Source organism: Prinia subflava, chromosome 10, assembly GCF_021018805.1.
Source record: "Prinia subflava isolate CZ2003 ecotype Zambia chromosome 10, Cam_Psub_1.2, whole genome shotgun sequence".
Taxonomy (NCBI): Eukaryota; Metazoa; Chordata; class Aves; order Passeriformes; family Cisticolidae; genus Prinia; species Prinia subflava.
The window spans coordinates 20,810,520-20,835,697 of record NC_086256.1 but is presented as its reverse complement, the minus strand read 5'-3'; the positions used below and the strand labels follow the sequence as shown (position 1 = coordinate 20,835,697).

At 40.4% G+C, this 25,178-nt stretch overlaps 1 protein-coding gene across 1 annotated transcript; it reads left to right on the top strand.

Moving 5' to 3' along the window:
• Positions 1–771: 771 nt before the first annotated feature.
• On the top strand, positions 772–23,195 carry SLC25A24 (solute carrier family 25 member 24). The gene is made up of 10 exons (XM_063407649.1): positions 772–1,070; positions 11,369–11,495; positions 11,973–12,060; positions 12,491–12,602; positions 15,179–15,337; positions 15,672–15,824; positions 16,903–17,010; positions 18,668–18,835; positions 19,907–20,057; positions 20,715–23,195. Exons 1-10 carry the CDS (start codon positions 885–887, stop codon positions 20,891–20,893), a joined length of 1,431 nt encoding a protein of 476 aa, XP_063263719.1. The 5' UTR covers positions 772–884; the 3' UTR covers positions 20,894–23,195.
• Positions 23,196–25,178: the final 1,983 nt, after the last annotated feature.

Here is a 25,178-nt window from a genome sequence, read left to right as displayed (position 1 = left end):
TATAACACAATCCAGCAGTCTTTATATATGCAAGTCCTAGTAGCATGTAGCCCTTTATCAAAAACTAGTCCATGGTCAGACACTGTAGCACATTAGCTTTATTAATTACTCTGTGAGCAAGGTTACACAGTTTCTGCTGTAAGGCTGAAATGCATTTTCCATGGTTGTGTGTTGGCTGAAGATGCACCAGGAAAGCAAGATTCACTTCAGTGGCAGCTGAAATTCCTTTTCACTGCAACCCTCTTGTGGAGAGAGAGACTGTTCGGTGACATTTTCTATCCATTTACCCTTAGGCCAGCTGTGTACTTTGCATTAACTCCACTGATTTATTTATGAAGCCATTATGAAAAAACCCCCAACCCCTAGGCGTTTCCTCTTCTAATGCTTGTTCTGTTAGGCCAAGTAGCCAAGCTCTTTCAGACTGCCCTTAGGCTGGGGTGCTCTTCATACACCTCCGACTGAGCCCTTCACCGCTAGACTAGAATGGGGGGCCGAGAATGAGCGCAAGTATCCAAACTAGGTCTTTTGCACCGTCTGTGGTATTTCTCTGCGTGTGCTGGGGACGCAGATCTGGTACAAGCGGGTAAGTGCGGGCGGGAGCGCTGTGCGGGGTCCAGGGGCCGCGGGCCGCTCTCCTCCCTCAGCGCATCTCCCGCCCAGCGGCGGGGCTGGAGGGCGGGAGGCACGGGCGGACGCGCCCCGCCGGTCACCGCGCCCTCCCTCCGCCCTCCCTCCGCCCGGCGGGCCCGCCCCGGCCCTTCCCTCCCGGCCTCTCCCCGCCCCCGGCAGCTGCGGGCGCTGGCACATCGCGGGCGGTGTCTGCTCCGCGCCCAGCCGGCGGAGCCGCGGACTCTGTGCGTGTGTAGGCGCTGCACGGCCCCGACATGTTCCAGCTCCTGCGAGGCTTCCTGCTGCCGGCGGCCGCCTGCGACGGGAACAGGGATGGCGACTCCCGGTACGCCAACCTCTTCCGAAAACTGGACCTCAACGAGGACGGGAGGGTGGACATTGCCGAGCTGCAGACGGGCCTCCGGGCCATGGGCATCCCTCTGGGGAAGGAGGCGGAGGAGGTAAGCGCGGCCCGCAGCCGCTGCCGAGCGGCGCTGGGGAAGGGAGGGCGAGGCGGGCGCGGCCGCCGCTCAGCCCGAGGGACGGGGCAGGGCCGGCGGGCAGCCGCGTCCGGGGCTTGGGGCCGCTCCTTGATGAAGGCGGCCTCGGGCCTGGCGTTTTCCTTCCTCGGGCCGCTGTTCCAGGCCAGGGGCCGTGTTGTACAGGCACGCCCCGGGCTGTAGGCGAAGAGTCCCGAGCGCGTACGGTTGCCGGCGGTTCCTCTGCCAAGTAGGTTTACTCATCATGTGTGGACTTCTGACATCCTTTGACTCCTTGTTGAGTGATATTCGATAGTACATTCCCATTCCAGTGTGATAAAGGTTGGTAATTTACAGCTTTTGTCCGCCACTCCACCCATGCATAACCTAGATCAGAGTGAAATTAGGGCTTGCTTTGGGCAGCAGGTAGTGTAAACCTGCATAGCCGTAGGTTGCAATTTCAGAACTAGTTATTTAAGCTAAACACATAGACATGCAAGTTATTCTTCTTGGCATGGACTGTTGTCAGATACCGAGGCCCTTTATTAGAAATGCACACTTGTGACAGTGGCCATCAAACGATGGAACCGACAGTGCCGAGACTCTTCGTGCTGTGGCTCCTGCAGTGATCAGTCGGACTATTGCATTCCTCGGTCCCTTGTATCAATGTCGTGACCTCAGAAGTCAGTAAAACTTAAGTCATCAAGCATTCCAGTGTGATGCTGCCTTACTCTAGCAGGTCTGACCTGGAAGAGAAACTTCTCTTTCCTAATTATTTTCAGTAGTCCCCAGGGATGGGCATATAAAATCATTTAATGCACAATTCTGTAGGCACGTGTGTTTGTGTGGTAAGGCAAGTCTGCGCTGACAAGACACACACAAGTTCATTTAGGCTGAGCAGGTACAGGTGAGATGTGTGGGGGGAAGCTCCTGTTGTAACAATTCTGCTTGTTTCAGTTCAAAGAGTGATTCCATGGCATGCCAGTGCCGTGCCTGCACTAGCTGTTGCATACTTTCTGAAAGAGGTGCAGGAAAAGGAATTTAAATTTCAACTCCATTGTTGAAAGATGTGTTGGGTCAATAATTCAGTGACCTCATGCCGATTGTGTGACAGTTCTTTCCTGTGGTCTCATTATTTGGTCTCTGTTTTGCCTCCTTCTGTTATATTTAATTCTCTGTGTCCTGTACTTAAGAGAAAAGTATCCAACAGGCCTCTTGAGTTGAATGGTGTTTATGCAAGAGTATAAATGAAAGCACACTTTCACTTCAGTATTGCTGCCGGTCAAAATCATCTTTACAATAGGCACATTTGTGTTCTTAGGTTTTTGTAATTAAAGGAGGGACAGGTTGGCCTTTTTGGTTATCCATGAGAATTGTCAGTGTTTAGAGCATGGCAGCTATGAACTTCAGTCACACATCATACATATCATACACACATTGTTGTAAACCTGTTGTACCAGTTTGACTGTAACAATTTGGGGGTTTTACTTATATTGAACAACGGGGAAACGGGTGACCAGCTAATTTTCTGGTGTTTAACAAAGGTGGTCTTCCCACACAATTCACTGAAAGCCCTGGTGTGCTGCTGAAGATTTGAGCAACTTAGAATTGAAGTTCCACGTTCTTTCTCAAAATCAGTGATCTTCATTAATAGTGCACATCTGAGTAGGTGTCAGATTATTCTCAGTGTCTTCAGGATGCCCATGAAGTAGACATAAGCTAGGCGTACCTGGATGTAACAGAGAGCAGGAACTGCTGCCTCAGTTGTTAAAGCACACAGAGTAAACAATATGAGTCATCTTCTCGTTTGGGAGGGGTGGAAGAATTGGAGTGCAGGGGAACCTCTGTGTGCTCACTGTTCAAACTGTGGTGGGCACTGTGGGAACCAGAAGCTAGAGTAGTGCTGTGTACCTGTTAATAACTAGACTTCTTGTAATACAAGAGCCTCAGTAAGTCTTGTCTTCTGCTTCTTTCCTGTAATCTGCTTCCTGTACTTTCTTGCAGCTCAAAGCTGCCCTCTCCCACTCCAAGCTCTAAAGTGACGCTGAATTTGTTATTCTTAATGCTTAAAAGGTAAAAAGGTATTTTATTCATGAAGTCAGATATGGAATCATCATATTTGGAGAGGCAGAAGTAGTCTTATAATTACTAATAACTTATGAGTGAGGAATTGAGACATGAAAATATTATTTGAGACATGAAAATATTTTACAAACAGGCAAAGTATTATCTCCTGAACTGCTCAGCCCTGCCAGCATAGTGGCACCATGGCACGGGCAGAGCTTGGGATATCCCAGAGCAGAGTTGCCTTTGGTGCCTCATGGGTGCATCAGAGACTCAAGCCTCGTTATGTTGATGCTGGCCTGTGTTAGATTTCCAAAAACCTCTTGCAAGGCCGGCTTCCAACACAGTGTGAAATCCACATACCTGGGAGTGTTGGCCATTGTTCCTCTGAGCTGCACATCTTTCTGGCCAACCTGTGGAAAAGGGGCTCTTTGAGTGTTCCTGGGTTTCACTGCAAAGTAGATTGGTTGGTCCAGAGTTGTACCACCTTCACAGTAAAAATTAATGTTTGTACTGCTAGTACTAGTACTGCTTTGCTCTTTTAAATGCAGTTCCTCTCTAGAAGGAATGTGCATGTTTTTAAAGGAGACAAAGCTACTATCCATTGGGGTAATAGACTACAGGTATGCACCTTCCATCAGCTGTGAACTTGTGTGGCACGCTTTGGAGGCGGCTTGCATCTCCCTCTGAGGAAGAATCATTTTTCCCCCATAGCAGGACATGATAGCTCAAGCTGACAGAACCTCCTGACTGTGTTCTTGAGCTGCCTTGTGGCAGTACTGACAGACAAAAGCAAATGACTGGAAAATCAGGAATGTGTGCTGTGTGGAGGCTGCCAGGGTGACTCCTGTTTCATATTGTCGTGTATTACCTGCCAGGAATGGGTTACTTTGCAAAGCTTTGCAGGAGATTCCTGGCATTATGTGTCATTATCTGTGAAGGAGGAATTCAGGGTGGTAACTATCAAATGTTGCTCTACTAGCAGTATTAATGGCTATTGTACGGTGACTTTGATAAGCAGAGACACAAAATAGATGCTGGGATCAGATCACAAATGATCTCATGCTGTGTCTTCAGAATGCCGTGAGTCTTGTAGGCGGGAGCACCATAAATGGTGTGAGTGGTTGGGTGAAATACTATTTTTGTTCATCCTTCTGCTGCAATCAGTCCTTACAGTAAATCCGTAGGAGGTGAACCCCATGTTTCAAGCTTCAGTTTGGGATAGGAACAGCCAAGTATTCAAATTCAGGTGCTATTTATACATTGAGTTCTGGAGCTAGGAGCAGGAAGATGTTACTGAAATGAGTAACTACATTCTGGAACCAGTCTAATAATCTTATTTGGACTAATCTTTGGCTACATTAAAGCTCTTTTGGATAAAGAAACAGTGTGAAGAGTCAACTCTGTGTGGTGGAGACAGGGTCTAATGAGACTAAATTTGCAACAATCAGACTATTGACTGTTTCTGAAAATTTGAGTCCATTCAAGTCTAAAAATACTTTAAATCCTTGAAGCGTGTGTGCATTTAACCATAGGAAATTCAGAATTCTGTCCAGTGAGGCATGTCTCAGCATGGGGATGGCTGACCCAGGTGTGCATTGTTCCCTTCTGGGCTTTTCTCGGGCCTCTAAAAACTGCAGCCAGAGAATGCTTCAGAGCTTGAGCTTCCCATAGCAGTTCTTAGTCCAGAAAGCACACACTTGTTTAGTGACTGAGCTAAATATGTCCTTGAATATTTCTCCACTGCTTTACTAAGATTTTTGCACTTATTTTGATTTTTGGTAACTTCCCCTATGTGGCAAAACCAGAAGGGTAATAGTCCAGGGTAACTGAAGCCTCATGTTGCAGCTTGGCTAGAAACAAAGTGATTACTTTGGCAACTTTGAGGAAGATACATGGGCATCTTATATCACACTGTATCTACTCTTAGAATTTATCATACCTGATATGCAGATTTACAGTTTTAAAAGCTTCAGTACTTCTCTGTCTCTGTGTCATTCTTTATATGCATTGAAGCTTCCTCTCACCTTAAGAGTTTGCCCAAAACCTGGTACTATAGATTTAGAGCAGTCTGGCATCTTCAACTTCTTATCAAAACAGATGTCATGTCATGTGACTGTAGAAAACTGGAACCATTTAGTTCTTTTAAACTTCCCTTTTCAGGTCATAATAGATGTTATAATTATGACTGGTTATGGGGACTTAATTGTGAAATAGCACAAGTATCTTCAGGAATTTGTAACTTTAAAATTGATTGTATTCAATTTACTTTGCTTTCATTGTAAGCAAACATGTAAATCATTCTTTCATTTCTGTGTGCACAGCTTCAGAGGCTTTTAACTTTTTAATCAGAGGCTTTAAGCACGTGCTGCAGTCTCCCAGTCTCCATAAGAAAGAGCAAGATGAATCTGAAGAACACTTTAAACATCCAAGGAGATAAAATGAATTATTCTTTAATACTAACTTGATAGTTTTTTCCTGAACAGTGACAGGGTACAGTGAATGATGACTTCTTCCTTCTTTTGCTGCAAAGTGCAGGAATGCCAAGAATTCCCAGATATGGGGAGCCTCACCTCAGAGACATCTCTTAACTGCTGTGTTGAAATGCTTTGCTAAATCCCTGTATTGAGACAGCAGTGTGTCCCAGGTGAAAACAAGGGAAAGTGTTAAATCTTTTGAGGGGACTATGGCCAGGATGCTTCTATAGCAGAGTGGTTCTGTTTAATGGGAAAACTCAGTCTACCAAGTATGCTCCAAGTCAAAAATACCAGTGTAACTTGCAAAGAATGCTGAATGAAAGTTCAAGGGATAGTTTGCATCTTCCATGTATGCTGTTTCAGATTCTTGAAATTTAATTCATAGCTATGAGTTGAGAGAGTTTATCCAGGTCCTGGAGGAGCAGCCTCTGCGAGGCATTTTGGGAGAGCCTACACATACTTGCATCTTGTCCTTTTTTGTCTCGTTGTCTAGAGATTCTGTTAGCTGAAATGGGCCAGGGAGAAGATCTCTGCCAGTTGCAGGGAAGAGGAGTGGTTGGGACAGGGAACAGGAGAGGGAAGCTCTGCAGCAACATCTGCAGCTGTCACAGGGTGCTGGTCTGCTGTACTGGAGTGGGGGCTCCTGGTGTCTGTCTGCAGCAGCTTCAAAGGGCCTGGTTGGATACAGTTTACATGCTGGTAGTGTCCTTTGGGAGGCAAGAGAGTAAATATGAATTTGGCCATGTTGGGAGGCCTTTAGAAGCAGTGCAGATTGCTGTTTCACTGTGTTGTGTTGCATTTCTGGAGGTGAAGTGTCAGTCTAGTTCATGTGCTTCGTGTTCACAATGCTGTGTGAACACATCCTCAGGCCCTTCCCCTTTATGCTGGATTTATCTCCCAACTGATGCAGTTTGACCCGGCTGACTTAAATAATCTTTGCTAGTGTTTTTTGGGGTATATTCTGCATGGATTTGTGTAGGCTTAGCAGATATAAATAGGAAAAGACTGTTGCCTGCTACATGTCCAGTAAGGGGAGAAGTGTTGTGTATACTTCAGCTGTGACTGGATTTGGCATCCAATAATATTACAGTAATGTAATTTATAATTAATAATATTAAAATAATTTAAATAACTCAAAACTGTAGACTGCAGAGCTATATGAATGGCTAAAAAATTCTTTAGAGGGAAAGAATTGGAAAACAGGAAAAAATTGTGATTGGTTTTATCTATAGTACCTCTGATTTTAAAAGCAAATGTGAAGTGTGTGAATGTCTAAAGATAGGATGATGGTGCTGGAGTTCTTTGTATGCAGCATCTGTATCTGTGCCCATTGGAACTCTGGTTGCAGGTTGCAGAACACATAATTGCTGCTTGCACCAGCGATGTATCTTGAAGTGCTGTTTTGTGCTTGTGTCTTGTAGATAGCATGATAGGAAGCCAGTAACTTCTTGATGAATCATTTCCTTTTAAATATTCTTTACATTATATTAATTAGCTGAAATAACAAGCTAATGAATAGATTGGTAATCTTTTGTACTCAACAGCCCCACCTTCCATGCACAGTTCAGTTTTGTAAACAGAATGTCAAGGCTCGTGTACAATACACAAAGAATGATACTAAATAATGTAAAAATTAGACTGAATTTAAAAGAAAAGTCTACATAAAAGCATCGAGACTTCTAGTGTATTGCATTCTTTGTCTTTATGTTGTAGCCATGAATGTGTTAAAGTTCATAACTTTGGCATAGAGCAAGCTCATAATTCATCAGGACACTTACAGAGAAGGGTAGGGAGTTTGATGTGTATATAAAGCCTGCCTGTAATTCTTTTTTTTTCCAACAGACCTGCTGACTTACTTACATTTCCACACCAAATACAGAGGTCTTATGACAGAGCAGGAATTCAACACTGCAACATGATTTATATGATGGGGATTTTTTTTTTAAATACCTTCAGTGTTTCAGTCTGCTTGTGGCCTCTTGCATTGGTGTTGCCTGGTTGTGCAGGACTTCGAAACTAGCTGTGTTAACATCATATGCAACAGAAAAAGAACAAAAATTGTGGAATTATGAAGAAAAAAAGGAGGAGAAAAGGCGAAGGTGACAGTGTCATGACCAAATAGGTCAGCACAGGAGCATTTTAGTCTGTTTGTGAAGGCCTGTAGCATTAAAAAGAAAGATCACATCATCATAGCGTTGTTTGGATTGCTAGTGACTTTGCAAGGGTCTTGTAGTCCAATTCCCCTGCAACAAGCAGGGACATCTTCAACTGTATCATATTGCTCACAACCCCACCCAGTCTCATCTCAAACGTTCCCGGGGTGGAGCATCTGCCACGCTCTGGGCAACCTGTGCCAGTGTTTTACCACCCTCATAGTAAAACACTTCTGCCTTATATGTAATCTAAATTAATACCCAATTTAAAACCATTACTCCCAGTCCTATTGCTACAGACCCTGCTAAAAAGTTTGTCCCCATCTCTTTTATAAGCCTCTTTAAGTACCAACAGGCTGCAGTAAGGTCTCCCTGGAGCCTTCTCTTCCTCAGTGTGACAAACCCCAGCCTTTCCTCATTGGCAGCTCACAGGAGAGGTGCCTGTGCTCTCTGGTCATCTTTGTGGCCTCCTCAGGCCCCTCTGCACCAGGTCTGTGTCTTTCCTGTGCTGAGGATCCCAGAGTTGGACACAGAGCTCCAGCTGGGGTCTCCTGAGGGCAGAGTAGAGGGATGTAGTCTCCCTTGAGCTGCTGGTCATGCTTCTTTTTCTGCAGCCAGGACAGGATTGGCTTTCGGGGCAGCAGGCACACATTGCTGGCTCATGTCATCATCACGTCCTCCCATATCTGTCAGTAATTAACAACTCTTTATGTAGTCACCATTTCATTTTATCCAGTGAATTATCCTTATTGCTTGGGGTTACAGTTTTTAGACAATGAGAAAAGAAATGGTGTGCCTTGAAAAACAAACATTTGGGTCTGGGCTTTGTAAAGGTGAGGTGATCCTGCAGTAAGGCTGTAACAAGAAATGGCAGGTTTTATGTGGCAGGCATGCCAAACATTGTTTCCCAGGACTCCTATGGGAGTGTTGGCACCTTGGTTGGTTCCTGCTCTATTGTAAGCATGGCTATTTTAAAATGCATCCAGTTCTCCTCCACCTGAGAAACTGGTGACCCAGGCACTGGCACAATGACAAGTGGTGCAATTATACAAAATCTGGGACTATATTAAATGCAGGACAGCAGAGCTGGATTCAGTGTTGAACCGAAGCGGGGAGTGATTGCCTGATGGAGTGGTTTGCTTGAGGAGGCTGTGGAATCTCCTTCCTTCAAGGTGTCCAAGACTCAGCTGGATGTGTCCCACGCAACCTGATCTAATTAGAACTAATTAGACATGCTTTGAGCTGGGGTTGAGTTCAATGGACTCCAGAGGTTCCTTCCAACTTGAATTATTATTTGATACTGTGAAGGGGCAGTTTGTACCTAGGACTTAGTGTGCCAGGCTCCCCACAGAATCCAGGAGTTGTCTTCCTGCTGGCTATGCCCATGGAGTGTGGAACCCTCCAGGAGGAAGTTTCTGCCCGCCAAGTAGAAGACAATCTTCTTTCATTCCTCCTGTTAGTTCCACAAACTTGCAAATTACTGATTTTAATCTGAAACTTTAACACCCACATAATGAGTTCATTTCATAGACAGCCAAGAGGCTTTTGTTTGCGTGAGCTTTTAGATTTGTACTGAGAGAAAAACACATGTGCCATACGTTTTTGTTGCCTGTCATTTCTGTTCTGCTTCACTGAGAGTGGCTGAGACTGGCTTGGAAAATAACTGTCAAAACAAAGTAGGAAATGGAGCATATGTTTGTGCTTACCATTTTCTCATTGTTGCAATATGGAATCCACTTCTTTGGCAGATGAACTGAAAGGTGCCCCCCTTCACACACAGAAATTACCAGCTCCCTAAAATTCCTTGGAGTTCCCGTTTGCTTTGGCTCGCATCATCCTCAGCAGTGGAGGTTTTGCAATTATAATTTAGTTCAAGTTTTGTCCTATCTGTGAGACAGAAAACCACTTTTCTTGTTCTGCATTTTGGTTTGTGTAGTTCAGGTAGCAAGAGGGAACAGTAACAATTTGTGTGGAGTAGAACTCACGCAAAGTGATTGCAAGCGCCACCTAAGTCACCTCAGGAGAGCGTGGGAGCCCAGCAGGACACCCGGACCCTGCAGCAGGAGGTGCCATGTGTGGAGTAAAAGGTGGCTTGAGATTGCAGTGTCTTTTAGAGGGGACTCTGCAGACTAGAGTAATGTATTAAGATGGTGGTTGGTGGTGTTGTTTTTTGTGGGTGGTGTGGTTTTTTTTTGTTTTTTTTTTTTTTTTTTTAAATGATTAATCTACTAGCCTTTCTTAATTTTTTGTTAGAAGGTTGTGGTCAGGTCTGTATCCATAAATATCTATAAATCTAAACTAACTTTTTTTTGTAAAGGGAAATTCTGAACAGCTCTAACCATATTGACAAAGGCATGAAACTGAATTAATGAGCATATCTATTTGTGCACAACTTGCTGTATTATTTGAGGTAAATAATTTGCTCATTTCACTGCGGCATACCACATCATTTTGCTCCATTTCATTGAGAAGTCCTTGATATCTTATAAATTTTAGGTTTTTGAGATGAAATTTTAAGGTACATTACTTTTTTGTAGAGGGATAGGGAAGATGAGGGAGGCAACGTAAATGTATTTAGATGTCTTCAGTCTTTTTCAGACACCTGCAACAAACACACCAGTTCTCTGCTTCCTTTGTGTTTAGTTTCTGTAGCCTAGAACTTGTTGGACTTTGGTCTTTTGAGGATCTCTACTAATTAAAGAGGAATAAACAAAATTAAAACCAGATTTTGCAGATTAGAACAGTCATTCAAATCTTGTTGCGAGTTGATGTCCTGGGGTGACTTTGTTCAGAAATTACACTTGTGCAAGGCAGTCTGCTACATAGAAAATACTTGGAAGAATTTTTGTTGTCTATTTGGACTTCAGCAGGGCCTTTGACTCTGCCTCCCACAGCCCACTCCTGGCAAAGCTGGCAGCCCACTTGAGACTGATTTCCTGCAGTCCTGGCAATTGCATACCACACATTCAGTGCATAGTTAATTTTACATGAAGTGTTTCTATCTGCAGGACAATTCCTAGGAAGCACATGCAAGAAACAAAGATGTTTGTATTTGTTACAAGTTCATTTCAAATTGGAGTCCGGGCTTCAGTTTGAAGCAGAAAGCTGTGTTCTCTCAAATGCTGGGGGCTGGAAGTAGCAGTGGGGCAAGATCTTTGTCAATTTTTGGTCAGCATTTAAAGAGTTAATTGCTGTTTGTATTTTTTATCTTTATAATTCATAGTTAATAGACCACTTGATTAAGATGATAATCAAGGTTCTGCTTATTTTACTGACAGATTTCATGTACAGGAAACTCACAGGCTTAAACTTGTTCTCTCTCAGGTTTTTCTCCTGTCCCCCATGTCTCCCTCCATAAATTATTTGATACCTGTAGGTGTAATTTGCCAGTGCTGGTAAGAAACCTTAACATTTCTGCACAGAAAAGTTATGTAAATAATAAATAATGCTTTCTTAAATATATATTTACTGTCAAATGTTTTCTCTCTGTATGCAAATATTGAGCGTGTTAAGTTCTGAAAACAAAATGATACTTTGTGAGCTGCTGTAATTTGGACAAATAAAATATTCATTTTTCTCTCAACAGAAAATTTTTAAAGCTGGAGATACTAACCAGGATGGACAGCTGGATTTTGAAGAATTTATGCAGTATCTTAAAGAACATGAGAAAAAGATGAAACTGGCATTTAAGAGCCTGGATAAAAACAATGATGGTATACCTTGATTTATTTTATTTGTTCAAACATTGTTTGAAGAAACTGCATTAAAAGTAATGTAATTTATATTTGTCTGAACTGGAACAAAAAATTTGGAATATGGAATCCTTACTACTTTGCCTTATCATCATCATAATTAAAGTTTGCTATAAATAAAAAAAAAAAAAAGATTATTTATTCTTTCTATTTTCTCCAAGTACATTGAACTGGGGCTCCTTGTTCCCCAGGTGGAGAAACTGTGAGGAAATTTCTGACTATTCCTACTATTAAAGATAAACCAGTTTTAAACTAACTGTATAGTTGCATCCCATTTGCTTCGTCCTTGTAGCAGACAATCAAAACACATCATCTGTGTTAAGTTCATTTCTAAATCATCTTTGAAATTATTCAGCTGTTACAATGAGTTTCAAGGTGCTAAGTTTATTAAGATTCACATTTTAAATATGTATCATCTTTATTTTAATATGTTTCAAGGAAAAATTGAAGCCTCAGAAGTTGTCCAGTCCCTCAAGATCTTGGGTATAAACATTTCAGAAAAACAGGCAGAAAAGATCCTGCAAAGGTCAGGAATTATTTTTTTTTTTGAGGCAACTTAATCTTCTTTGTGTTGTTAATTTTTATATTTTTCTATTTCAGAGAGGGGGATAAATGGGATTATGACTTTGAAAGGTGTTGGTAGTTACTGTTGGAGCATCTGGTTCTGGGAGAAGACTGTTACTTCATTTCTCTTAAATGTTGTTGATAGAAAGAAGCACTGAATTATGTTTTTAAATGGAATAGGACAGATGCACTGGGATGAGAGAAGCATCATATTGAAAGGCCATGGCAGATTCAGCCTTAAAGTCACTATATGGAATTTATAGTCAGTTCTTATTGGTGTGATAGCTCAAGTTTAATAAAAAGGAGGGGGGAGGGGGAAGAAAAAGAAAAAAACCAGACCAAAACCCCACCATTACTATTTCCTTATATAGTTTTGTTCCATTTCTTTTCAGTATTGATGCTGATGGGACAATGACAGTAGACTGGAATGAGTGGAGAGATCATTTTATGTTTAATCCAGCTACAGACATTGAGGAGATAATTCGGTATTGGAAGCATTCCACTGTAAGTTCACTTCTCTTTTGACTTAGTGCAGCTCTGAAGTTCATCTCTGCTGTGTTAATTTGTGATATTGAGTATAACAGCTTCACACTTGTTATATTTCAAGCATATCTGTATTGTTTGGTTTTCCTTTTCACTTCATGCTCTCCCATTTATAAGCAGGTTTGTGTCAGAGGAGTTCCTTCTGAATGAACAACTTCATCTGAACTTTGCAAATAGTTATCAGTAATTCTTAGGCCAGAATCTTTCTCCTCTTTTGGAGATATTTCATAGAAAAATAATAACCACAATACTAAATATTTTTCTTTGCACATTACAGTACATTTTGATTTGTTGAAACAAATTATATAGACATTTTAACTGTTTCTTATGTTGAAATTAGTATTTGCAGTTATACAGTATCATTATAATTATCATAAAATCACTGCTGGCTTTACTGGTGATTTTCTGTGCTATTTTGTGCCATAGAATTTAATTTAAGCATACAGAATATGCAGCAATAGATTATTCACTGTGCAAAGAAATTTTTAAAGTTGTTATTGAAGGGAGCTGTTGACACCTCAGTGACTGATTTTTAAGAGCAATAATAAAGTAAGTAAACCAACAGTAATCCTATTTGCTAAATATCCTTCCTGTAGATTATTGGAGGAAATAAAATAAGGTTAGATGCCTTTGAATATAGTGAGACCATTTATATCTCTGGGGATTAGTCAGCATTTCCATAATAAAAAACAGTTTATGAGATCTGAGAGCTTTGAGTGTTTGCCACTGTACAACCTCAGTTCAGGAATGCTTGCTAAGGGGAGTTAGCTCCCTGTTTGCTGAAGAAAGCACTTGGAGCACTGCTGTGAGGTCAGATAGTCCTGGTCCCAGCTCACTTGGTAGAAAAAACCTTTGCTTTAATAAAATGCTCCTTACTATTATTAAACATAAGATCTGTGTTTTTCTTCTTTTATTATGGAATGTCACTAGTTGCCCCCAAGAAAGAACTGAGGGAGTCTCCTGTGATCTTGGTGTTGCAGTCAGCTGATGACCCAGTTATCACAGCAGGCAAAATCCAGCTACACAGCAGCACAGCTGCTCTTGGAGATAAGAGCAGATGTGAGACCTCCCAGCCTGCCTGGCATTGACAGACAGCTCTTACAATTCTGTTTTTATTATAGAAATGCTATCAGACCCTTCCAAGCAGATAGCTACATTGGTATAGAATTATCATCGTAGCTGCGGCCTTTCTGTTATAAACACCCTCAAATTTATCTTTTTTTTTCTTAGTTTTGTTTAGGTCTCGGTACACACAAGGTTTAACCCAGGTAGATATGCATAGTATCTCTCAGAACACTCAATTTATGTTTTGAGAGTTTTGATTGACCTTTTAATGTTTCCATTTAGTTGAGCAACTGATGACACGTTACCTTGAAACCTCAAATGTGAGAAAGATGAAAGGGTTTTCCAATTAATCTCTTCTGTGTTCAATATCCAGAATAGTTGGTGCTTATCCTTTTTGTCCAGTGGCTATATTTACACTCTGCATTCTGCAATTTTTGTCCCAAATTACCAGGACAGTATTCTGTCTACTAACAGAGAGAATGCAGCATAAATTAGGGATATAATGTCTACAATTAAAATCAATGATGGTTCAAAGGTTTATCAGTTAACAAACATTCTGGTCAGTACTTATCAGTTATTAATACATTTTTATTCTTTTTATACATGTAATTTATGTGTAATAGCAGATTTGCATGATTTACAGTGTATTTTTGCTCATGTATCATGATTGTAGGTTACATTTAAGAACAAAAGTGACATGTGAAATTTCATAGTGTCATGCCTTAGTTTTATCATTAAAACCTATATTAATGTTGTTCTTTGATCAAATCCAATGACAATACAAACAAGGCCCCCTTAGTGAAATTTCAAACTTTTATAGCTGAATAAAGTAATTAAAGTGTCTTTGAGTATAACTGATGATAAGAAAATCTATAAGGCATTTTTCAAACTTCATCTTGTAGGATAAAACACCGCAGTTATCAGAAATTGAATATTCTGATACATCATCTGTTAAAGCCCTGCTTTAAAATGTTGGGGAGTGTGGGGGAAGGAGACATCCCACATGTGTGAATAAATGACCGTGAGAGAAATCTCTTGTTAGCAACCTTAGGAGATTACCAAACTAATCCCACAAGACTGTCTGGTGAAAGGTTAGCTGCAACATATAAGCATTTGAGCTTTAGTGCTGACTTTAAAGGACTGCTGATCATGACAGGATGTCTTTGCTTGGGCCGTACTCCAGGAGGAAATTTGTCGTAATTTTTAATGATGATGGTGCAGTCTTTGAAATGGTGAGTCTGTGGTGCTGTTGCATAATATCTATGTAGAAGTCACTTAAAGTTGCTTTTCACTGAATAGCAATGCATAGCAAGTTAATTATAGAATGTAAATTAGAGATAGTTTTTATTTGTAACTAGCGCTTTATTTGCACATTCTTAGGTAGTATATTAATTTGGAATTAGAACTGTGGATAAAACTGAGGTGATGGAACGAGATAGTTATTTGCACATCTTTGCTTTGGATTCATAAAGGTGTTGGATATAGGAGATAGTTTGACTGTTCCAGATGAGTTCACGGAGGAAGAGAAGAAGACTGGGCAGTGGTGGAAGCAGCTGCTGGCAGGAGGAGTGGCTGGTGCTGTCTCTCGAACAGGTACAGCACCCTTAGATCGCCTTAAAGTCATGATGCAGGTAGGTAAAATGTTCAACAATTCCTTGGTTTCCTGTGATTCACTTCAGGTTTTAGAGATCTGTTGGGAAAAAATTGAGGGCTGAGGTCAGTGTTTAAATTGCAGGCTGTGTTTTGACAATTGCCAGTTTTTGTGTTCATTCAAGTGGTATTTTATAGACACGTGGGAAAAAATGTAAGCATGACCTTACAGTACTTGTGCTACTAAAATTAGATTTTTTCACTAGTGCATATGGTTTTGCTAGTTGATATATTTAATCAGTTTAATACCAATGAGTTTTATAATCTATTCAGAGCAGTGTTCTCTACTGTGACTTTGGTTTTGGTTTTTTTTAGGTTCATGGTTCAAAGTCAAACAAAATGAATATAGCCAGTGGTTTTAAGCAAATGTTGAAAGAAGGTGGTGTCCGATCCCTGTGGAGGGGGAATGGTGTAAATGTTGTGAAAATAGCTCCTGAAACAGCTATTAAGTTCTGGGCTTATGAACAGGTAGGATGATAAATTTAATTTAAATTTATTTATTTAAATTTATTAAATTTAATGCTAAATGAAATCCTAAATCACTCTCACTGTTCATTATTTCACTGTTGTATTATACAGGACTTGTTGTGCTTGGGGATTTTGTCATAGTAATTTGAGTGACTTTCAGATTTAAAATAGTCTATAGAGTACTCACTATTAGGCAGATTTTACTGTTGTATTGTAAGCAGTGCAAATAAATTGTATCTGTGGCATGTTTTAAACTGTCCCTGATTCTGCATGGCTTTGTGTGGAGTATTGCATTAATATCTAGATTGCTGCTTTGAAGTGACAGCAGGCAAAAACTTCACACATGATGCTAGCTGAACTTACAGGGGAGTCATTTAAAGTCAAATATCACAGTGCTATGTATGATGCCCTCATCCTGGATTTCAGGGTTATATTTACCTCTGAATCAGCTTTAAGCATCATGTTAAGGCCTAATCCTCCTTTGGGAAACGAACTCCCATTCTGGTGTATTTAAATGAGCTTTATTTTTGCTCCGTGGGGCTTGCTAGTGCCTCAAGTAAGACCAAATGAGCATGCTGCATATCTCCGTACAAGGAAGAGAGAAAAGCAACAAAATATTAAATAAACTTGGGGATGTTGCAAGACTGAACAGCAGATTTTGGTGCCACAGAGTAACCTCGGGCACATTATTCTTTATTCCTGGAATGACACAGTGTGTACAGGCTCAAAGTGCTTCTGTGAAATTGATAGTTGGTATTTCATTCTTTGGTTGGACAACTGGATGTGCAAGGGAATTTGGTTCCTCTTTGTTTTCTGGAGTTCTCAGTGTAGGTACCCTTGAGTTGGCTGTTTGCACAACACCTGATGGCACTGTGGGTGACTGAGGTATTTAATGTAAAGAATTCTTGCAGGCTGGAATGTTTATTGTGTCTGGAGAATCTTTTTGGGTTAGCAAATGTAACTGTAAATGCATGAAAAACTAAGAACAGCTTGAAAATACATTTTGTACTATGCTCTTGTCTTTTATAATAACTCTTGCCACTCCTAAAAAACATTTGTTTGTGTTTTAACTATACAGTATAAGAAGATACTCACTAGGGATGATGGCAAGTTAGGCACTGTTGAAAGATTTGTGTCTGGTTCTTTGGCTGGAGCAACAGCACAAACATCTATTTATCCCATGGAGGTAAGAGAATCGGCTTCCACTGGAGCCTGCAAAATGTTAGGTTTGTTTCCTAAGTAAACCCCATTTTGCTCTTGAAAATACTGTAAAAATTCCTCTCTAGTCTGATATCCTGATGTATTTTTACTTTGGACTTCCTTTCAGACTTTCAGTGCTAGGCATTTTAGAATAGACTATGTTCTAACTGATTCTTGTAATTTTTCCATATATTTTGCTGTATAATTTTTTTAAACAATATTTAAATAAAACATAGTGCAGGAACAAAGATCACCCAAGAACATTTAAAAATTCAGTATGTATTCAAGCATTTTGTAAATTGGGCATAAACCCTTTTCCTGCTATATGTAAGCAAGGAATGGTCTTGTCTGGACAGAACTGCAGTTCTGTTGTGTTATGATGGGGAGCTGTGCCTGATAAGGAGAACAGTGTGGGGGAAGGATGTAACAGCTACAGCTCAGGCTGGGTGGACTGGCTGCTCTTTCCCTGTGGGACATATCTGGAGGTGGTACTACCCATTGCAATTTAACTAGTGTTATTATCTTAACTGCTCCAGTGGAACTGTTACACACCATTTCACAGACACAGGATGTTACTTTCTTTACCTTCCCCAGAAGGTAAAGAAAGTACCCCTTGTGCAGATCCTTGTTGGAATAGATGTTGTGGCTGGGACTAAACATATACCAACATCATTGGGTAGTAATGGCAAATGTAACCTAAATAGCTTTTTCATGGGTGGGGATTTCAGTAGGAATGGAACTGTTATCATTGCTGAAATGATAAGATCTCTTTAAAGAGCATCCTTGCTCTTCCAGAGGGTGAATCCCAGCTGACCTGGGTACAGAGATGGGTTAAGTCAGGGAAGAACTGAAACATGATGTAGATTGTCTGGATTACATTGATCAGTGGAGAAAAGGGAACTGTTCTACAGTATCTTCTGGTCTTCCTCAGAAAGATATGGTGCTGTCCTAGAAGTGCTTTTAGAATATTTCTAAGTTAGAGAGAGAAGCCAAATGCCAGGAAATTCCTGAGGAAGATGGAGTCTTATGAGGCTTTGAAGTAGACCAAATTGTTGCTCAGGAAACTTCCTCTGTGGTTTCCTTTGGATGCTGTTATTAATTTCTTTGTCCTAAGATGCAGTACAGACTTACTTGCATTATTAATCAGGTGCTGGGTTTCAGTAGAGGGACACAATCCTTACATTCCTCAACTACCTCTCTGTGTCATACTTCTTGAAATATTATTTTCTTACTATGCTTTAGTGTTCCCAGACCAGAAGTATCATCTGCTAGCATGTTAGTACTCTTCTCACTTGCATCTTAGCTAATACTTCTATTGAATATTGCCTACACTGTTGCCTTCAAGTTGATCAAATAGCTGCCTGATCAAATATCTTTCTTTTAATCAAGAAAATAAAGCTAAAAAGCAGTTTTAAAAGGCTAAAAATTTGTAAGATACTATTTAGTAGTGTTTGGTGCTCTGCACTGAGGGCAGAACCTGAAAGAAGCCTGCTGCTAACAATGCCTTACCAGTAATCAAAGGAGATTTGCAGCACCAAAGTGCAAAGCAGTTCTAGAGAACTGAATAAGCAGAGATCTACTGTGTATCTAAAATAGATTAATAAACAGGTATGTAATTAAGACTGCTATTTTTTTCCTTTTAGGTTTTAAAGACCAGATTGGCTGTGGGTAAAACAGGGCAATATTCTGGGATGTTTGATTGTGCAAAGAAGATTTTAAAAAGAGAAGGTCCAAAGGCCTTCTACAAAGGCTATATTCCTAATATTCTGGGTATAATTCCTTATGCTGGCATTGACCTTGCTGTTTATGAGGTGAGTTTAGATCACTGAATGTGTGTAGCTGTCATTAATTAATTTACAAAAAGCGTAAATATTTTTTAGAATATTTGTATAATTGTTCTGTTACAGTTGGTTCAATTTTAAAGACAATTGAGACTTTTCACTAATATTTCCAGACCTCAGTGTTTCTGTTTGCTCCTCTTGAGGAGTGCCTAGGCTGATGGGCCCTTCCATGCAGGAGTACCAAGCAGGAAACGTGCTATGAGAGGATTATACAGACCTTGGCAGTACCACAAGCTTTCATACTTACCTAACCTTGTTAGACTGGAACATACCCATTTTATAGGAAATATTTGCCTTTAAAAGGATATTCATATTATGATAGTTTATACTGGGTTTTTTGCCAGTTGTTAGGTTTATGAGTGGATTCTATTAACCTGAATTCCTTGTATGTCTGTGCATGTCACCAGAATTCTTTCTGGCTGACACAGCTTTTTTGAGGAACTTGAAACATTGCTGTCTTTTCTTTCCAGAGAAACTGGCACCCATTTCACCTACCAGCAATATTGAAAGTCTTTTATCTACTTTATATAATATATGTTGCTTCAAAGTGTATTAAATACTCAGATGCACAGACTAATTTTTTTTCCAGTCTAGACAAATCTTTTTTTGACACTGCATTATTAATCACCAGAACTGCTTGAACAAACATTTTCAAAGCTGTATGAATTTGTTTTTTCCAGTTTGCATCCTTCTTTCTGCATGGGATGATGTGCTCAGCTGTGTGAGCTTTCATTGCACCCTGTGGGGTGCTGAGTTGTTTCTCTCCTGCTCTCCCCCAAGTATTACAGGTGCATGGGCACTTTCCTGCTGCTGGATCTTTCAAGGATTTCTCCTCTAGGTACTGACTATTGCAGTCTGGTTGAAGTCCTTCCCTGTGTGCTAAGGTGTTTTTACCTGTGCACTTCAAGCATGTAGAGCCGGCCCAGTGAAAGTGGTGCTTTTCAGGATTGAGCCCTTAGGATGTGTTATGCATAAAGAAGTATTTGTTTGCCTTTTTGAATGCAGATCTCTCGTCTTACTGTCCAATTTCATACCCTGCAGCTCCTAAAGAGTACATGGCTAGAGCACTATGCCTCGAGCTCTGCGAACCCAGGTGTTTTTGTGTTGCTGGGCTGTGGCACCATCTCCAGCACGTGTGGGCAGCTGGCCAGTTACCCCCTGGCTCTTATCAGAACACGTATGCAGGCCCAAGGTGAGCTCTGCTGTACTCAAAATGCTCCTGCGTGGTCACATGGAAATTGTAGCATGTGGGGTAGCTCTGGCAGAGACACAGGAATAAAAAACCCCACAGCTGGGAAAAACTGAGGACATATCTGGAAAATTCTTCTTTATGTTGGTCCCTTCTCCCTCTTACCCCCAATACTGTTGTTCTTTATACTCAATTTAAAAAGTAACATTTCAAGCACTGGTGCTTTGTATCGTCTGAGAGCCACATTTGCTACAGGACTACCAGACACAGCCCCTGCCATCATGTAGAAGCACTCTTCTAAACTTGACCATGTTTTCTAAATTTTAGAGATTAAATGATGGGGGTTGAATTGTCCTGTGAGTGTAGATAGCAATGTTTGCTCTGTAGGACATTTCAGATGGGTAGTTTCATAGTTGAGATTTTTGTTTCATAGGTTTTGGCACAGACTTAAGGACGGGAGCCTAGATTTCCAAAGGAACATAGGTGGATAATGCTTTCCAGTGGGATTTAGACACGTGGATATCTCCCAAATGTCTGGGATTAACAGATCTCTTTCCAATGGCCCTGTGATAGTAGGCTCATGATCTAGGTGTTTGTAACTTGCTCGAGATTTTTAATATTCCTAGAACTATTTTATAACACATTATCTTCTTGTTCTAGCCTCAGTGGAAGGAGCTCCACAGCTAAACATGGTTGGTCTCTTTCGAAGAATTGTTGCTACAGAGGGACTCCGAGGACTTTATAGGGGCATAGCCCCTAATTTTATGAAAGTGCTTCCAGCTGTCAGCATCAGCTATGTTGTATATGAAAAAATGAAACAGAATTTGGGAATAGCATGAAATGAAGCAAAAAGGTGAGATATTTATAATACTGTTGGAAACACCAGAGCAAGAATCTCAAGTAATCTGCTCTCACAATTAGAGACAGATCTTTATAGAGAGATGCTGCAACTTCCACATTTGCCCTTTAGTGGGAAGAAACTTTCTTAAATTTTAGTTCATCATTTCTAAACAGATACCAACATTGCACTTTAAAATGTCACTGAGTTGAAAAAAATCAAGAAACTGTCTTTAAATCAGCAGTATGTTTTTATTTTTACGAAATCATGCGTATTTTAGTCATTGGGGTTTTTTAAAAAATTTGTCCTTTCTAAATGTGTATTTGTCTTGGATCAAACCAAAGGTAGGAGAAGTTTATACTGCCTTGATAGTGAATACATGAAAGTGACTTTTTGTTTTGTCATGCTGCCTATACTCAAGCAATTCACAGGAAACATTTTGCATGCCTAGAAGTGAGCACTTTTATTATTTTTGAAGACTGAAGATTAAATTCATAAGAAATAGGATCTTGGACACACACAATGATGGAATAACACATTAAAATGTAGCCCATCACCTTTGTCTTCTGTTTAATTTTTCATTATTTAAAGAGCCTGAGAATCTGCTGTTCTGCGATATTGGAGTACCTCAAATGGATTCACACGGTATTTTTGTAATACAATCAGCAATTTTGATAACTTGCTTCACTGGACCTGCTTGTCATTGCACTTGTAAATGTTGGCACCATTAACCATGGCAAAACCTGGGTTACAGCTGCATGTTTGATAGGATCAGAATACAAAGGAACAGAAGAAGCTTGGATGTTAGATCCATTCCATGCAAGTGCAAGTTGCTATTTACAAACAGGATGGAGGATCCAATGTGAAGCTGATAGGAATTGTAACCCAGCCAATGGCAGAGCTGTTCATAGCTGCCTTGGGAACAGGAACGCTTCTCATTTTGCACTCTCCATTCTTTCCCTTATTCAGAGGGCTGCATCCACTATGTGCTTTTAGCCAGTAGAGGATTGCATTATTGTGTAAAGGTGTTTTTACAGGTTTGTCATGTGAGATCAGTCTTCTGTGCACGCTAGCTGTGGATGTGAAGTTGGGACAATAAAGTCCTGAAGTGTTTTTTCCAGGTGACCAAGTGGCAGCGCTGACCTCAGGTGCCCGTCAGATTGATGTTAAGGTGTTAAGGTAGCATGCAAAGCATGCTTGAGGAACAGCTCCTCCTCAAAAAACAAAGCAGCCCTTCCTCAATGCAGAAAGTCAGGTATTTCCATATTTCCATGTACAAATCCTTCCAAAGTGACTTCTTTTTTTTTTTTTTTTTTTTTTTTTGGTGTGTGTGGAGGGGCACACAGTTGCCTTCAGGCCTGAACACTGAAATAGATTAACAATTATTACCAGACTCATTTGTTGGGCTTTTTCTGCTTTCTGTAAAGTGTAGTGTCTTAATCTTGGTAAATTCGAGATTATACTTACCTTGACCTTCTAAAAGCAACTGCTCTTAGACCACTTTCTGAAATTGGATTACTGAAGAACTTTATTCTGTTAAGGTCATTAAGGGTCTTCCTTCTAATTCTTTCTTTTTTTGGGCAGGCATGAGGAGTGCATGGGTTTTTTGGTTTCTGGTTTTTTTTTTTTTTTTTCAAGCTGACAAGCAAGCAAAAATAACTGCCTGATTCTCCCTTGTTCTACATATGCTTTGGGCCATATTGTTCAAAAAGCAACCATATGTAAATTTGTGCTCAGTGCTTCCATGGCTGGTGTTTATTCTCCATAAACTGATACATAGCAATTCCATAAAATCTGTATTATAAAAATTTTTATCCCATTTTAGAAAATGGCAGCTCTAGCTGTATTTTCACCTTCCCTTTAGGGAAACGTTGGACTTTGCACTTTAAAAAAAAAAGTCATTCTGTCCAAATCATTTATATGTATAATGCCTTTCTGATCTGAGTTTTTCTTGGTTTTGCCAATATCTTTGTACCTTTGTGGGATTTGTGAGATCAGTTGCTGATAATTTTATTCAACTGTGACCAATGAGCAAATGAATTGTGTGTGTGATATAAAGACGAATTTAGCATTTCAATCTTCCAGACTTTTCCATTTTGTTTATAGTGTGCAAGTGCCATTATGAGTACTGAAATTATGGTGACCTTTTCAAATGTTGAAAAGATGAGCTGTTTCAGATTTGATTTTTCATTATGTGCCTTGATGATGACTGTATTCAATTGTGTATACTTTGTCTCATAAATGTATGTTTACCTTTCTAGCTCTATAAAACTACCAGTTTCTAATAAATCTTTGTTTCCTTATCTGGCTGGCTGATGTGTTTTTTTTCCTGGTCTGATAGATGACACTTCTTTATTGCATTATATGCATAATACTCAATGGAAAAAATGAAGGCAAATGATCTAAAAATAGGTTTCAGACTAGACTATGCTTTGCTATTACACTGATATGTGAAAAAAGTTTGAGATAAGTTGTTATCCTGTTTAAAACTGTCTCATTGCTTAATGGAAGACCACATGTTTAATATTTTTGCTTGTTCCTTGAACAGTATTAGCCAATAATTTGCTTCTGTGTGTGTTGCATGACAGAACTCTTAATAATCAGGGACAAACATGCTTGTATTACTGCTGATCTTGCTTCGTTGTTAATCTTACTTGTTAGTCAAAGGATCAATATAAAATCTTTTCAAGGTAATTGACTTAATTTACTCTGCATGTGTAGCATGGCTATGCTACTAAAAGCTTGTTAGCAGCCAGCTTTGACAACTCCTTTGGAGTTTTTCACACCAATCCTTCAAACGTTAAAGATAATTGTAAACAAATTAGGGGAAACTTTTCTTGTCTGTGATTGCTGCAAGTACAGTTCTTGTAACATAAGATTTAGAAGTTTTCTTTTAAGTAATGGAAGAGGTAGAGGCACAATGTATGATTCTTGACTAAGTGAACAATTTGACATTCAATTTGACTCGAGGCAAGAATGCTTTTAATTGCAAATGCTCTGCCAGAAGAGCCCAGAAGGGAAAGGGAAAGATTTATTTTCCCTTCAAGATATATGTGAGGTGTGATAGCTATTCAATACCATTAACACCAGCAAACACTGCAGAAATGGCATGAAATCTAAAATAGTGCTGCCAGTGTGTGTCTTTCCCTCTTGACTGCAGTGGGCTCCCTGGCAGGGCATGCCTGCTGCAGCAGGGGCATTCCTTACAGTGGCACCAGCCCAGCCCAAGCTGCTGGCACAGCTGCTCGTGGAAAGGTGATCTCTGTGCTGAAAGCCCCTTGGCAGCTTTCCCTTCTGCTAAAGAACGCCTGATGCCCAGGTGAGGCTGGGTGTGGGCCTGCCTGGTGCCCACATGAGCCTTCAGAGGCCCAGGCTGAGGTGAGTTCTGTACTTTCCTGCCTTGCTGCACACTCTGAGCTGGCTGCACTCACCGGTAGGGCAGGATATCTTGGCAGCTTTCTCTTCGTGCCTTTCTGGTATTTAATGGTTGAATAAGGTACAGCAAGAAGTGTGTTGCAGTAAGTTATATTGCCGTGTATAAATTACTAAAATATCAAGGATGTCTCAACCTGCAGGCTATTTGCTGTGCAAGGAAGTGTGGCTTTTAAATGCTTCCCCTTCTGATGTCAGAATTGTCTTGGGAATGGCTTTTAGGACTTGAATTAAAACCAGATACTGATCCTAAACTGTACGTTGTGGAAAACATAATTGATAAGAATTGGAATATTTAACACTGTGATTTTGGAATATTGATAGTCTTGTTGTATTACTGAGGTCTAGCTTCTAAGCCCTCTTGGTGTCTGAAAATGTAGAAGTATTAGTCTTTTTTTTGTTAATATTTGTTCAGGGTAAAAATTCTCTGTCTTTTGGCAACTAAATACTTGAGTGTTGTGCACCTAAACTCTTACACATTGCATCTGGTTTGCTAAGGAGCTAACAAAGAAGTCTGTTATGTACTGTGTAATTTTTAGAAAACACACATAGTATGTGTATGTATATACATCTATTTATGTATATACATGTATAAAACCTTTCTTCTGTGCACCAAGTTTGTGCATCTCCTTTGTGCAGCAGCTGGAAATGTGCAGGCTCGGACTGCATTCCAGCAGTGCCATCTGCTGTCGTGTTGCAACACTCCTTTGTGAGGGGGATGGCTGGCAGGCCCAGCGTTTGAGTTCATTCCCTGCTGTTATCTTCACAGCAGAGGAAAAGCAGTTTATAATAGTGCAGGATAAGCCCAGCCAAGCCATGTTTTTTATCACAGAACCATGGAATCTGTTGGCTTG